The following is a 15,711-nucleotide window of genomic DNA, read 5'->3' on the forward strand; positions in this document are numbered from 1 at the left end:
AAACCGGGACAAGGAGTATCTGTGCCAGACTGTATCTTCTTGAAGAAGTTCTGAAGTCTAGGTTGGATCAAGTGACCTGCCTGAGATTGCCAGGCTTCCTGAGCTTGTCTCATTCATTCGTTCATTCACTCACTTATTCATATTGAGCCCCTAACCTGCTCTAAGCGCTGCTGATTAAGGAGTAAAGAAGGCATAATAGTACTTAGCACACTGCATTGATTTGCATTGGTTTTGGCTTTTTGTGTCTCCCACAGCAGCTTCTAGGAAGGGGCCCCTACTTTTGATCCTCAGCGTCTAGAACAAGTGGCTGCCACAGGCTAGGTGCTTAATGAACGAAAAAATGCCTTTAAAGCATACACTTGATGGAGGGCTGTGTTCTCAACCCTGTAGCACTCCGGGGGGTGGGGGGTGCCAAGGGGTGAGCGGTACACCTGATGCTCGGAGCGCATCCTGAGGCCACAGTTGTCCCGGGGCTGCTGGACCTCGGGTAAGTGAAGGAAGCGCGGCAGGCGGGGAGGGGTGCAGGGGGGGAGGGCGGCTCCTCCTCCCCCTCCCGCCTGCGGACGGCTGGAACCGGGACCCCGAAGGCCGTCGTCCCCAGCCCGCCCCCGCGCCTCACCAGCTCGATGGCCAGGACGTCCCGCAGCGCCGCGGCTCGCCGGAGGCCCCGGGGCGGGCTCTCCGCCAGGTAGATGAGCCGGTCGCTGAGCACCACGTACTGGAGGCTGAGCCTCTCGGCGTCCGACCCCACCAGGCACCGCTCGCAGGCGCGGACCGCGTCGTAGACCTCGGGCGGCAGGTGCCTCCGCAGGAAGGCGTCCAGGCGGCTGTGCGCGCGCGCGGGGAAGCCCGACCTCGCGGGGCCGGCCATGAGCGGGGCGCGGCGGGGGACCCCGGGGAGGGGGGATGGAGGGATGGAGAGATTGGGAGGATAGAGGGATGGGAGGGATGGGAGGGATGGGAGGGATGGGGAGATGGAGGATGGGGGGATGGGGAAGTTGGAGGGTTGGGGGGATGGGGGATGGCGAGGTGGGGGATGGAGGGATGGGGAATGGAGGGCGGGGGGGATGGAGGGATTGGGGCGGTGGGGAGCTGGGGGGATGGAGGGGTGGGGGGATGGGAAGGTGGGGGATGGGGGATGGGGAGGTAGGGGGATGGAGAGATGGGAAAGATAGAGGAAAGGGGGGATGGGGGTGGAAGGATGGAGGGACTGGGGGAGTGGGGAGGTGGGGGGATGGAGGGATGGGGGTGAGGAGATGGGGGGATGGGGGATGGGGAGATGGGAGGGATAGAAGGATGGGGGTGGGGGGATGGAGTGGGGCAATGGGAGATGGGTGGGGGATGGGGAGGATGGGGGTGGGTGGGGGGTTCCTGGGTCGGGGGATGGAGGGGTCCCTGGAGCCGCCGCCCCCACCCGTGCCAACCTCAGACGGCGGCGGACGGGCCAGCACGCTGGTCCCTCGAGGAAATCATCCTCCAGCGGCCGTGGGCTGCCAGGCGGACATTCAGGGGCGCTCCACCCAGGCCATGTACAGAATCCACAATTGCAAGCTGCTTGTCTGTTAGAAACGAGATGAAAGTTACTGGTGTATTCTTACATGCGTAGAACAGCCCTAGAATCCTATGAAGACCAATCACACAGTGTATTACATTGCCTGGTAACAGTCCTCTAGTCATTAGTGTAAACGTAGGTCTTTTCTCTCCAGCTAATTGAAAGCGCTCTCTCTCTCTCTCTCTCTCTCTCTCTCTCTCTCTCTCTCTCTCGGAAATCTTATTAAGTAAATCTTACTGATTTGGCAGGCCCAAACTTAATGGGTGTGCGTGTGTTCCCAAGGCTTAGGACCAAGTCCTGTGGACCGGCAGTTCGCTGTCTATGTAGGATCCACGAAGGGATGAGGCCCACATCTTGAAAAGCTGAAGACCAACGGTGGAGGAATGCTAATTGTCACCCTTGAAGCTGCAGGACAGTACAAGTATGGCTTCGTTTTTACAGATAGGGAATCACTTATTATAAATGAGATTGAATTGATGAGAAGGGCACACAAAGCAGAAACTTGTCTCTAATAACCATAGGTAGCAACTTTCATTATAATTTCAAATTCTAGAAAAGTCATCCTCTCTCCCTACCCATTCACCCAAAGAAATGGTACCTGTTTGTATTTTGTCCAGCTACCCAAAACTCAATCAAATTGTATATATTTTTTTAAGATTTTTATTTATTTATTCATGAGAGACACAGAGAGAGGCTCCCTACAGGGAGCCTGATGTAGGACTCGATCCCAGGTCTCCAGGATCAGGCTAACTGAGCTACCTGGGCTGCCCCCAAATTGTGTGTGTGTGTGTATATATATATATATATATATATATATATATATATATATATTTATGATAGTCACACACACACAGAGAGAGAGAGAGAGAGAGGCAGAGACATAGGCAGAGGGAGAAGCAGGCTCCATGCACCGGGAGCCTGACGTGGGATTCGATCCCAGGTCTCCAGGATCGCGCCCTGGGCCAAAGGCAGGCACTAAACCACTGCGCCACCCAGGGATCCCCAAATTGTATATTCTTTATTGCAGTTCATATTCTCCTTATTTTGCTATTATTTACTGTATGGTGTAAATAACTTCAAATCTTTCATGGAAAAAGTATAAAAGGTTAAAATACATAAATAGATATTGTAAAGTAAGTCAGTGCAGAAAGAAGCTGGGGAGAAATGTTTGGGTGGCTAAACAAATCTGAGGAACTCAATAGCAGCAAAGGAAAATTATTTCTTTTATCGGAGAGATTGTATTTAGTGACTAAGGAGATAAGTGCCACCTGCTGACAAAATCTTAAATGACCTAGCATTCCAAGTTTCTTAGAATCTGATTAGACATCTGTCTGACTCCTCATAACTTCATAGGTGGATAAGAAGGGAGCCCAGAGGCATGACTGTTTCCTCTAAAATAAAGACTATTTCATACCTAAACTACTCTAAACAGTTTGTTGCCTCAAACCAACCAAGGGTAAAGGCCTTTCACCTTTGCCAAATACCTGCTTCACAAGAGCCGCTCAGAAGCAAGGGACTACATTGGAAATGAAATGTGAAGCCCAGGTAGGGCAAAAAGCCTCACTCCAAGCTGCTGTTTAGTGTCCTTCAGGCTTTTGCTTCATACTCAGGACTAAAATAACTTCACTGGGAGTAGAAAAGACAGTATACCTGACCTATCTGCCAAGAAACCCGTCATTTGTAAGCTTTTGGTGACAAGGGCACTAGACTTAATAAACATTAAAATGAAGCACATGAAGAAGGGAATTTGACAAAAGGATTGATGGTAAAGGTGACCTCAGTTAACTTTTAAGTTTGTGGCACACAGAAAAGGCAGTGTCATGGTTTCTAGGCACTTAATGTTCTGTATTGTTGCCACAGTAATAACAAAGTTCAGATCTCAGGAAAGGACATTATTAGTGGGGAAAGATCACGGGATTTGGAGTCAGGAGAACTGGATTACAGTGCAAACCCTGTTGCTCACTATCTGTGAGCTTTCTGGAAAGTGTCTTAACCTTTTTGGACTTCAGTTTCACCATCTATAAAATGAAACTTCCGATACTTGCCTGCCCAACCAGTAAGTTGATATGATGATCATGTGCAGTGAATTATGAATTATGAATAGACATGTATTCATGATTTGTATTTTCTTATCTTTTGATAAGCTTTATATGGATAATTAAATACCTCCAAGATAGGCAATTACTCTTTAACGTCAAAGTCCATCTAAAATCAAGAAGCACTTAGTACAGTTCCTATGCAATCAAGCACTAATAGACGTATCTTGTTGAAACTATCAAAAGTAATGGAACATTATGCACCCAGAACTAATCCCCAAGTCACTCTCCTTAACCAGAACTTTCACCAGAACAGAGTAGCCTTAGGTTGAGGGATAGTCAATACAGCTAGTTTAAAAGGGCAGCACAGCAGCACCCGGGTGGCTCAGTGGTTGAGCATCTGCCTTCGGCTCCAAGTTTGATCCCAGGATCCTGGGATCGAGTCCCATATCAGACTCCCTGCAGGGAGCCTGCTTCTCCCTCTGCCCGCCTATCTCTTGGCCTCTCTCTGTGTGTCTCTCATTAATAAATACGTAATCTTTAAAAAAATAAAATAAAAAATAAAAGGGCAGCACAGGACCATAAAGCCAGATGACCTGGGTTCAAATTTCAGTTCTCACATTCAGTAGCTAAATGATCTTGGACAAGTTACTTTCTTAGGGCCTTAATTTAATTTTTCCATATGTGAAATGGGGTAAAAGTACCAACTCCACAAAGAGTTATTGTGAGGATTAACAATATTTCTGAAAAAAAAAACTATTTCTGGAAAAAAAAAACAATGTTTCTGAAGTACTTTATGACAGGTACCAGGAACCGAGTAAACACTAAGTATTTTAAAAATAAATTGAGTAAGTGTGTGATTTCCTGGTGATTTTCCTGGTGATTTCCACCAGGTTCCGCATATAAAAAAGTAATATCAAATTCTTCTCTGTTGGATGCTAGCCTTTTTATATTTTAGATTAAAGCTCAAGACAAAAACCTAATCTACATATATACACACAGACAAAAGAAATGGCATTTTTTTAAATTACGTTTTTGGTGGATAAGTGATCATGGGTCATAAGAACCCTGTAAGGATTTCAAACCAGAAATATACTTCAATCTAAGGATCCCAAGTGTTCCTGTCTCCCAGTTTGAAACTCAAGACGGTATGCATAGAAAGAAACTTGAAATCTGTAGTAGGTAAATAGAACCTGAATTTTTAAAAGATGTCTGATTTAGGAATCTTTTGGTATTTATTTCTATTCAGTATCAATGAATACTGACCATTTAAATAACTATTAACATTAGCAGTCAGCTGACATGAAGGAGAGATGTCATTATAATGAAACCTAAGGGACTATATATACAGTCTTTTGGATTAAAAATTTAAAAAAAAAACTTTTTCCTTTACTAAATAATGCTTCAATGCTCTATTCTGCCTCAGGCTTCCTGCTTCACATTCACTTCCTCTAAAAGAAACCAATGATTGGACTAGGACCAGTAAAGACAGCTTATCTGACCTATTTTCCAACTTCTTTCTCTGCCAGGAAACCCATCTTGGGTGAATGAGCTTTTGGTGACAGTGGCACTGGGCTTAACAAACATCCAGATGAAGAAGAGAAGTTGACACAGAACTCAGTGGTTAGCAGCTCAGTTACATTATTTTTGATTCAAGTACTCACTGAGAAATCACTACCCTATAAACAGAATCAAGATAAGATTTATTTCCAGTCTTCAAGAGTTGACTCATGGGTAAGACAACCACACAAATTTAACACAAAACAAAAACACGTTAAAATATATTCATGACATAAGAGGTTGAATAAAAAAAGCAACATCAAAGAAATGATTAAATAAACCTAGTTGAATAAGGGACATAGCATTCAATACATGCTCAAAGAAAAAAAAATGCTCAAAGAGTGAATAAAACCATTTTTTTCCTTTTATTAGAGTCAGTTTTGAGTTTTATTTTTAATGTTTTTCTGATTATGAAAATACTACATGATCACTGGAGGATTTTTTTTTGCCTTTTTATTTGTTACTTTTAAAAATTAAAAAATAAAAATTAAAAATTAAAAATTAAATTCCATTAGTTAACATATTGTATATTATTAGTTTCAGGGGTAGAGTCCAGTGATGCATATAATACCCAGTGCTCAACACATCACGTTGTGGAGGATTTTTTTAGTGTCCAAAAATGTACAAGGAAGAAAAAAAAAATCATCTGTAATCTCACTATCTAGAAATAACAACCTTCCAGTACATATGAAGTGGGTTTGAATCCCAGCTCTGCTATCTTCTTTGTACTTCAGTTTCTTTATCTATAAAATAGGGATAATGATAGTACCTACCTCATAGAATTGTGAGGATTAACATATGAACACTTAAAGCTGTTTCTGGCACGTAATAAATGCTCCAAAATGTTGGTAATTAATACATAAAAACAGGGATCCCTGGGTGGCGCAGCGGTTTGGTGCCTGCCTTTGGCCCAGGGCGCGATCCTGGAGACCTGGGATCAAATCCCACGTCGGGCTCCCGGTGCATGGAGCCTGCTTCTCCCTCTGCCTGTGTCTCTGCCTCTCTCTCTCTCTCTGTGACTATCATAAATAAAAATTAAAAAAATACATAAAAACATTGCCATGTCCAAGTAAATATGCTTTAAATTAAAATAATGACAGTGTTATTTATCAACATTTTGATAGCTGGCATTTATGTTAGTCTATGATGAGAAAGCCGGACTATAAGGTGGCCAAATTTCAGGTCCTCTTTAGTTGGATTCCACCAAGTGCCTCTTGTTCAAAATAATATGAGCTTTTGAGGAGTCTGGGTGGCTCTGTTGGTTAAGTGTCTGCCTTCATGAGCTCAGGGTCCTGGGTTCAAGTCCCACATCAGGCTCCCTGCTCAGTGGGGAGTCTGTTTCTCTGTCTCACTCTCCTTCTGTGTTCTCTCCCTGTCTCAAATAATGTTTTTAATTTTTATTTTTTTAATATTTTATTTATGTATTTATTCATTCATGAGAGACAGAGAGAGAGAGGCAGAGACACACACAGGCAGAGGGAGAAGCAGGCTCCCTGCAGGGAGCCTGAGGTGAGACTCGATCCCAGGTCTCCAGGATCACGCCCTGGGCCGAAGGCAGATGCTCAACGGTTAAGCCACCCGGGGATCCCCAAATAAAATGTTTTTAAAAGAATAATGTGAGTTTTCAAAATTGAAAGATTCTAGAAATCCTAGATATTTGAACTACCATAGAGGGCCAATGCTCCTAGATAGGCTGTCGATACAAGGTAAATGGAACATACATAGATTGAAGATTTTGGAGCCACTCAGACTAGGACTAACATTGGGTCTCCATAGTTCATAGCTGACCAACACAGGTAATGTAAGAACCAATCCGGGCAATCATCTATTCATTGAGTCGTAATTAACTACAGGCTGGCACTGTCCTGTGTGCTACACTCCGGAGATACACTGAAATAGGACAGGAATCCTTGCCTGGCATTTCGATTTTTTTTTTTTAAGATTTTATTTACGTATTCATGAGAGACACAGAGCAAGAGAGAGGCAGAGACAGGGCGAGGGAGAAGCAGGCTCCATGCAGGGAGCCCGATGTGGGACTGGATCCCAGGTCTCCAGGATCAGGCCCTGGGCTTAAGGCAGCGCTAAGCCGCTGAGCCACCCTGGCTGCCCTGGTTACACTAGGTTCAGTCACTAACTGAAGAGAAGAGGTGAAGTCATTTTGTGGAGTACAGCTGAGCAGTAAATAGGAAGCAAACTACCATATGTGTAAGGGCTTCTGGGGTGCAGGGCTACTGCACAGTGTGGTGGGCCAGAGTGGCTGTGTGGCCCTGGCCCTTGACAGTATTTGTGAAAATTGTGCTGCTGGTAAAGTACTGCTAAGAAATTTGCAATTTTTTGCTCAGAATTATAATAAAGTATGCGCTTTGGGGTAATATGTTATTTGGGGTCAAGAAACGTTTGATGCTTGAGGTGCCTGGCTGACCCGGTCAGTAGAGCATGCAACTCTTGGTCTCAGGGTCATTAGTTCAAGCCCCACATTGGGTGTAGAGCTTACTTGAGAGAGAGGCAGAGACCCAGGCGGAGGGAGAAGCAGGCTCCATGCAGGGAGGCCTACGTGGGGCTCGATCCTGGGTCTCCAGGGTCATGCCCTGGGCTGAAGGCGGGCGCTCAACCGCTGGGCCACCGGGGCTGCCCCTCGCCTGGCATTTCAGTCACAGACGTGATGCAGAAGTGATGGGAAACACCGTGTGAAGCGGGCGGTGCAGCGCCTTGCACGGGGTCGCCGAGCGCAAGTCGCTGCACAGTGGTTACCTTCACTTGATCCTGCCTGTCCTCCGGACTCCCCCTGCCAAGACCCGTTTGTCACTGCGGCCTGCGTGACTGCAACCTAATCCGCAGTGAGCTGCGAGGAGTCAACGCAACTAAATCCTGAGCTCCCTGCGTGCAAACGCGAGTCCCCAGCGCAGCGCGCGCGGGAGCCCTCCGAGGTCAGGCCCGCGGTTGCCCCGTCGGGCGAGTGGGGCAGCTGGTGCAGCAGGTGGGCGGGCGCGGGGCGCACACGCGGGCGGCCGCAGCCCGGGCGGCGGGCGGGCCACGAGGTCGCGGCTGCAGGGAGTCCCCCGAGCAGGACGCCCTGGCGACGCTCTCGCCTTTTCACCCAGGACGGCGCGTGCGAAGCCTGCGGGGCGCTAGGCACGCGGACCCACGGCGGAGCCACGAGCCACCGACCCCGCGCGGCCCGCAGCGCCCCAGCCGGGCCCCGGCCGCGCCGTTCTCGCGGCCCCCCGCGGCCACGCCCCCCGCGAGACCCGGCGGCGGGGGAGGGGCTGGCGCCCGGCGCCCCGTCCCGGCATGCACCGCAGGCCCCGCGGGGCGCCGGGAAGCGCCCCCGCCGCCCGTTGCACGCCGGGAGTTGTAGGCGTCCGGCCGGGGTCCGCGGGCCGCGGTCCCCGCTCTCCATGAGGCTGCTGGGGCTGCTGGCCCGCGCGGCGCCGACGCGGGGAGCGCGCTTCGCGCTGACTCAGCGGCGGCGGAGGCGGCGGCGGCGGCGGCGGCGTTAGCCGGGACCTCGCGCTCTTTCCCTTCCTGGGGCGCCGACCCCGCCCGCCTGCTGGCTCGCCTGCCGGCCGGGCGCCACGCAAGACAAGGCGCCGGCGGACGCGGAGGGGCGCGCGGCCCCGGCAGCTCGGGCTCCGGCCGCGGCGGAGGACGACGGCGACCGGGACGAGGGCCGCTCTCCGCGCTCCGCTGGCCAGCGCTCGGGAGTGCGGGCGGGGAGGCGGGATGGAGCCGTAGGGAAGGTGACTCGGGGCCCGGGGCTGCCGGGGAGCTGGCCGGGCGCGCGGGCCCGGGGGGTGGAGGGGGGGCGCGGGGCGCGGGCCGCGGACGGGGGGGGGTGAGGGACGGGGGGGTGCGGGGCCGGGGAGCCCCCGCCGGGGAGGGGTGCGGGCCCGAGGGGGAGGGGTGCGGGCCGGCGGCCTCGGGGCGCTGCCCCCGACGCTGGGCGGACGCGGTGGCGGCGGAGCGCGCCCCGATGCGCCCGCCGTTGCCCGGTGTTTCATCACCCGAGCTGCCACGAGGCTCCCTTTCGGGGAGGGACGCGGCGAGGGCTGTGGGGTCGGCCTCGCGCGTGGCCCCGCAGCGTTTGGCACGAGAGCGGCGCGTCCCACCGGCTCCCACTGCAGGGACCTCAAACTCGCTCACCCCCCCCACCCCCCCGCCCCAGGACAAAAAAGAAGGGGGGGGAGAAAAGTGTTATTTCTGGGCAGTAATTTGCCAGCACAGACACGCCATTTCTTCTCTTCCCTTCCTCGCCGTTCTGCAGGATTCGACACGCGTGACGTTTCCCTGGAACCAGAAGACACGAGCACTTTTTTTTTTTTTTTGAAAAGTGCTAATTAGTTGTTACCGGGGGGAAGTTACGTTTTACCAAAGCGACTTGTCAGCGTGGTGCTAACAAGACTGGAAAGTCAGCCCCGGTCTCTGAACAGTCTTTAGTAGGTGTGGAGGGATTTCCCCAGATGGCTTCATTTTTTTTTTTTTCTTTTCTTTTTTTTTTTTTTTTAATTTGATGGCGATCAAAGCAAAGCTGGGGCTGTTTTCAGGGTGGTGCTCCCCTTGCCCGGGAACAGGATAGGTGAAGGGTTTATCGCATTGTAACAGAGGTCTGAGCCTGCACCTCTGTGCCCCGCCAGCACCTCACCTATTGGTGCGCGGCCTCTCACCGGGGGACCAGGGACCGGTCACCTTTTTGCACCGGTTGTCACTCACCAGTTGTTTGCACACATGTGGGTACTTAACCGTTTTATGGTTAGGCGCCCCTGCATATGGATCATTATGCAAGTTCCCTCTCTATGGGGGATTCTTTATGTGCTGACAACTGTTTGTTTTTTTTTTTTTTAATTTTTTATTTATTTACGATAGTCACAGAGAGAGAGAGAGAGAGGCAGAGACATAGGCAGAGGGAGAAGCAGGCTCCATGCACCGGGAGCCCGATGTGGGATTCGATCCCGGGTCTCCAGGATCGCGCCCTGAGCCAAAGGCAGGCGCCAAACCGCTGCGCCACCCAGGGATCCCTGTACTGACAACTGTTAACAGGTTTATGTTTCCTTAGGTTATTGACTAGCCGGGTTGTTTTTTTTTTTTTTTTTTTTTTTTTTTTTAAGGCCAGTGCTGTGTTTTTTTGCTTGATTAAAGGGACTCGACCACACTTAAGCAGTTTTTTCCTTTCATTTCAGGGAATCTTTTAGAGGACCTTTTAATCTGGGATTCACAGAAACTCACATTTTCTTTTTTTGTGTTTACATTTTTTCCAGGGAATCGTTAGATCTTCTTGTCGATTTTTGACAGGGATAGAGGAGGAAGATCACTGCCTTTTTTTGTGTGTTTTCCCATCTGTTCAAATGCCCATTTAATAGTATTAGATGGTAAATCTAGACTGCTCCAAGTAGGTCCCACCCCCGACGAGACTAGCTCTAAATTATGATCTATTAAGGACCCACTGTGTGCCAGACATCCCTTATATACCTTGTCTCATTGAATTACAACTTTATGAGATACACATTCTCTTTTCCAGTTCATAGAAAGGGCTCTCTCTCCCACATTTCCTATTTGTCCATGTGGCCCCAGTTTAAAAACGACTAAATTAGAGTGCAAACCCAAAGCCTATGTTCTATGTCCTAAGGGCATAATGACAGATATTTAAGGTATCCCTTTCCTTTTAAGATTTTTGAGAGGAAACTTGTAAGCAGGCAGTGACAACATATCAGCACTTAACAAGGGGCGTTTAATCCAGTTTGGGAGACTTGAACAATAGGGGTCAAAGAAGTGTTCTTGAAAGAGGTGACCCCTAAGCTGAATTTTGAAGGACAGGCAGGAGTTAACCAAGTAACAAGAAAAGAGCAGTGAGTGCAAAGATGAAAGTCAGAATACCACTGACCTGGCTGGGTTGTGGTGCCGAGGAGTGAGGAGTCCTTCAAAAGAGTTTGGATCTTAATCCTGAGGGCAGTGGGGAGCTACGTACACTGCCTTGCTGTAGTCTGCAAGTATGATAGAAATCATAAGGGAAAGGGTTGAGCTTTTCTCTCTAAGGGCTCTCAGCACATAACCTGACTTAGCATTTGTTTCAGGCAGGCCCAGGGGAAGACAGAAAAGCATATTGTAGCTGGGGTACTCTAACCTGGATCAGATACTGGCCTCACCATTCCAAAAAGGCTGTGCACCCTCACCCTCTGATTTCTCTGATTTTAGGCTCTGATTTAGGCTCTAATTTTCTCTTTGCTGTATGATAATTAACACCAAGGCAGGTAAAAGCCCTACAGCTTTTTGATGGAAGTAGTAGGATGGTCTCCCTACCCCATTGGTATTGGGAGGATGAATTTGATTTTTCACATCATTTAGAATTTGTTCCTTGTTCCCTCATCTATACATTCTGTCAAAAACCAAGTTGCCTTTTGGGGCTTAAATCATGTTCTTTTTTGAGAATGTTAGACCCTATACCATGCAAAAGTACATTCCTTCCAAAGACTAAAAGAATGTTCTTAAATTAGCTCTAGCTAATATTCAATATTAACTAGTGATTTATCAGTTTTTATAGCTACTATGAAAAGTATTTTTTGAAATACATTTCTAAAATTGTCCAGAGAGTCTGTTGTTTAAAAGTTAAATGACTGGTTTTTCACTGTTCTACTTCCTCTTTGATTTGACTTATCTTGTACTTTAGACACTCCAGTAAGGATATTGAACACTGTTTAGTCAGCCATTCCAAGGTGTTGTTTTTTTTTTTTTTTCCTAAAGGTTTGTGATATTGATAAATAGAAGTAGGTAAATTAGTATAATAAGATCTAGATTTGTCATTTTTTAGTATAGTTGCATGATTGCACTTTTAAGTACTGGGGATAATTACACTGCATAAATTAGATGCTTCTGTTTAAAGTAGAAAAGAATTTCTATATTGATGATCTTGAATAAAATTTGTGGAGTATTTAGTAGGTCCATTCTTCTGAGACTTAGGCTCCTTTAGTTGTAATTTTGGATAGTTTCAAAAGAGGTTCTTTCAACATTTAAACTTCCTTGCATAATGTTACCTACCTAGGATATTCTGGATATGCATCAGTTTTGTTTACCAAGTATTGCTTTCTGTCACCTTTTTTTTGTGTGTGTGTGTGTGTGCAGATGTTTGTGGATTCTTCTGTGGGATCAGAGGGCACACCTATTGTAATCAGAAAACTCCAAGACTAGTGGCAGGGATGGATGAACAGGCTCTTTTAGGGCTAAATCCAAATGCTGATTCAGACTTCAGACAAAGGGTAAGTAAAGTCATTTTAATCATTTCTTTAAAAATCATTACAGATTTACATTCGAGGACTTTACAAAGTACATATGATAAAGGTTTCATTTGAGTAGAAATGAACAGACAGATTTGAGGTACTTGAATATATTCTGAATACAGAAACTATAAGTATTGTGATTTATGGTCTTTTTAGTTGGCTCAACAAAGGTATTAAAATCTCATGTAATTCAAGGCAGCTCTTTATGTCACATCAATCATTATTTCTAATTATTTAAAAGTTACAGTGAGAAGGATTGCTTGAGGAACTTTCCATGGTGGCAGACGTGCATACTTTATCTTTCCATGGCCTGGCTTGGTCTGGACAAGTTATTTAGCCTTCACGTTAGTGGTATTTAGCGTCCTTGTTATTTAGTCCAGGCAGACATGTAAATTAGTAGATATGATATGCCATATTTTAGGTTACATAAAATGATTAGATGACAAGGAATCCATTATGAGGTGCTAGGATATTTGGGCAAATATAAACAAACATAATGTAGGCTGTACCTGTAATCGTGACTACAGGTGAATGACAGAAGAATTTAAAGAATAAGCCTATAATTGAGTTTTTTTTTTAAAGACGTGGGTGTTTCGAAGTATAGGGTAAGTGGAAGGAGAGGCATTTTCTCTTTCTACTTCTCATAGCAAAGGATATTTTTATAAATGAGCTGAATAAGGGTAACAGTCTCACTAAATATTGTTCGTTTTTGTTGTGCTTTTAAGGAGAATTAAGTAAAAAAAATCTCAAGTAGTTTCTAACATGCTTCCATGCCTCTGCTGTTAAATAAGTAACCAGTCATCTATATAATAAAGGGAAATAACAGGAATTTAGATTTAAATAATCTAGTTACAGATAACTAACAAACTAGTTAGGACATCAAAAGACATTTAAAATCCATGTTTTCTGTGTGTAGACAGAGAAGTAGGAGTTTAAGCTACCTACCTTCAAAGCCTTAATTATATAGTCAAACTATCTATGGTAGATCTTTACCTTGGTAATACTTGTCTGTAACTAAAAGCCCTTTACTGTTTGTTTGGTTATTAGATAGCCTTTTTGTTTTGTTTGTTTTGTTTTTTCCACTAATGATCCTTTTTGGAAATCATTTGTTTTTTATTAAATACAACAGATTAAAATGCAACAATTTTTTAAATGTGCAGTAATTTTCAGGAAAGTAAACACAATGCATTGTCACAAGTCTTTTTATAAAGTTATGCTTTTTATCAGTAAAAATGAGTTCTACCCATTACAGACCTATATTAAGCATCCAAATTCAGGCTTAATTTGATACCCATTAAGCCAACCTGAATAACAGAATTAATTAGGATAAAAAAAGAAGGAATCTTAAGGAAAGTGAATTCTGATAGTTCTCATGTTGGAAATCAAGAGTAGTGGAACACTAATCCAGTTTGATTGTAAGATAACTGCCAACCCCAATTCTCAGTTGTCCAGCTATAGTCCTATTTTTTTACAGGAACAGTAGCTGAAGTGTGACTATTGCCACTTAGAGGCAGTAGAGCATTAGACAAAAGGTATGAAAGAGAAGAAAAGGCGATAAAAGCTTTGACTTCTTCCTGATTGCCATAAAATTTCACTTAAAAATGCTAGTAAATGGGGTGTCTGGGTGGCTCATTTGATTGAGCATCTGACTCTTGCTTTTGGTTCAGGTCATGATCTCATTGTCATGAGATCAAGCCCCATATTGGGGCTCTGCACTCAGCTGAGAGTCTGCTTGAGATTCTCTGTCTTCTCTCCGTCGGCTCCCTACCTTCTCCCCGCACTCGCTCATGTACTCTCTCTCTCTTTCAAATAAATGAATCTTTAAAAATAAAAAATACTGGGCAGCCCCCGTGGCGCAGCGGTTTAGCGCCGCCAGCAGCCTAGGGTGTGATCCTGGAGACCTGGGATCGAGTCCCACATCGGGCTTCCTGCGTGGAACCTGCTTCTCCCTCTGCTTGTGTATCTGCCTCTCTCTTTGCTCTCTCTGAATGAATAAATAAATTTAAAAAAAAAATACTATTAATGCACACATTCAGAGTGTAAAGACTTTAGTTAAAAACTGAAAACTTTTAAGTTATTTTCACTTTTTTAATGGAATCACTGTCTTTGATTAAAACTTGCTATTATTTAAAGAAAATGGTATGTCAGTGATAATTCTAACAACTGAATCACATCCGCCCCCGTCTTTTCCTCCCCCCTTTTATGGCAAGTGAGGTATTAGATGGTAATGCAACATACATGATTGACTTCCACCATCTCCTTAAATGAGACCATAAATGTTCCTAAAGGAAACCCTAAGTTTCATGGAGTATTGTTAGACAACTGAATTAGGTTCTTTGCAGCAGCCTAGTTTCTTCTGTTCTTAATTTCGAAAGATAGCCATTTATACTTAAGATAGTATTTGGTTGTCTTCATCTGCTTACCTTGATTTACTTGGTTCTCCATCAGTGGGAGCAGCCAGTGAGACCACATAGGAAAACCCATTCCCTCAGTCATACAACTATAATAGAGCTTTTTTCCTTTTCTTTTAAAATCTTCAACCTAAAGGAAAAAATTTTACATTTCATTGTGTGTGTATAGACGTGTATAACTAAGTATTTTTTATATATGTATATATATACAACTTGAAAACAGTTTATACAAAATGGTTATTTTTATTATGAACAGTGCACTCTGATACTGTTTGTCATTTGTTTTTGTTTTTTAAGATTTTATTTATTTATTCATGAGAGACATACAGAGAGAGAGAGAGAGGCAGAGACACAGGGAGAGGGAGAAGCAGGATCATGCCCTGGGCCGAAGGCAGCGCTAAACCGCTGAGCCACCCAGGCCTCCCTGTTTGTCATTTTTTGATTGCTGATAAAGACCTATACAATTGATTTCATCACTACAGGGGTACAAACCATAGTTGTTTTTGTTTTGTTGGGTTTTTTTTTTATTTTAAGATTTTATTTATTAGAAAGAGAGCACAAGCCAGAAGGAGAGGGAAAGGGAGAAGCAGACTCCCTGATGAGCAAGGAGCATGATGCAGGGCTTGATCCCAGAACGCTGGGATCATGATCTGAGCTGAAGGCAGACACTTAACCAACTGAGCTACCCAGGTGTCCCACAAACCGCAATTTTAAAAAATATTTATTAATTAAAATTAGGTTTTTCTAAGGGACACCTGGGTGGCTCAGTCGGTTAAGCGTCCAACTCTGTTTCAGCTCAGGTGATCTCAGGGTTGTGAGACGGAGCCCCACATCAGGCTCTGCTGGGAGTGGAGCCCGCTTGGGATTCCTTCCTCTGTCCCTTC

The 15,711-nt window shown here is 45.7% G+C and overlaps 2 protein-coding genes and 1 long non-coding RNA gene across 5 annotated transcripts in view; 2 read left to right on the forward strand and 1 right to left on the reverse strand.

Annotated features, from left to right (window-relative positions):
• The window catches only part of CUNH12orf56 (chromosome unknown C12orf56 homolog), an 88,601-nt gene extending 87,723 nt beyond the window's left edge, over positions 1-878 (reverse strand). Inside the window, exon 1 of the mRNA XM_055328439.1 lies at positions 620-878. Within this exon, the coding sequence (XP_055184414.1) occupies positions 620-871 (252 nt within the window). The 5' untranslated portion in view covers positions 872-878. The remainder of the gene's footprint in view (positions 1-619) is intronic.
• An 872-nt stretch (positions 879-1,750) lies between these two features.
• LOC129511608 (uncharacterized) lies at positions 1,751-5,516 on the forward strand. Its single transcript, XR_008664870.1, has 2 exons — positions 1,751-1,973; positions 5,118-5,516. It is a non-coding gene; the product is annotated as an uncharacterized LOC129511608 (long non-coding RNA).
• A 3,002-nt stretch (positions 5,517-8,518) lies between these two features.
• XPOT (exportin for tRNA) overlaps positions 8,519-15,711 on the forward strand; it is a 43,211-nt gene continuing 36,018 nt past the window's right edge. For 2 of the 3 annotated variants that reach the window (XM_055327964.1, XM_055327966.1), the window contains exons 1-2: positions 8,519-8,888; positions 12,262-12,395. In XM_055327964.1, coding sequence (XP_055183939.1) covers positions 12,336-12,395 — 60 coding nt within the window. In that variant the 5' untranslated portion in view covers positions 8,519-8,888; positions 12,262-12,335. Of the gene's footprint in view, positions 8,889-9,372; positions 9,589-12,261; positions 12,396-15,711 lie in introns of those variants that run through there. The other variant, XM_055327965.1, reaches the window with a different exon arrangement.

This window comes from Nyctereutes procyonoides, unplaced genomic scaffold, assembly GCF_905146905.1.
Source record: "Nyctereutes procyonoides isolate TBG_1078 unplaced genomic scaffold, NYPRO_anot_genome, whole genome shotgun sequence".
Taxonomy (NCBI): Eukaryota; Metazoa; Chordata; class Mammalia; order Carnivora; family Canidae; genus Nyctereutes; species Nyctereutes procyonoides.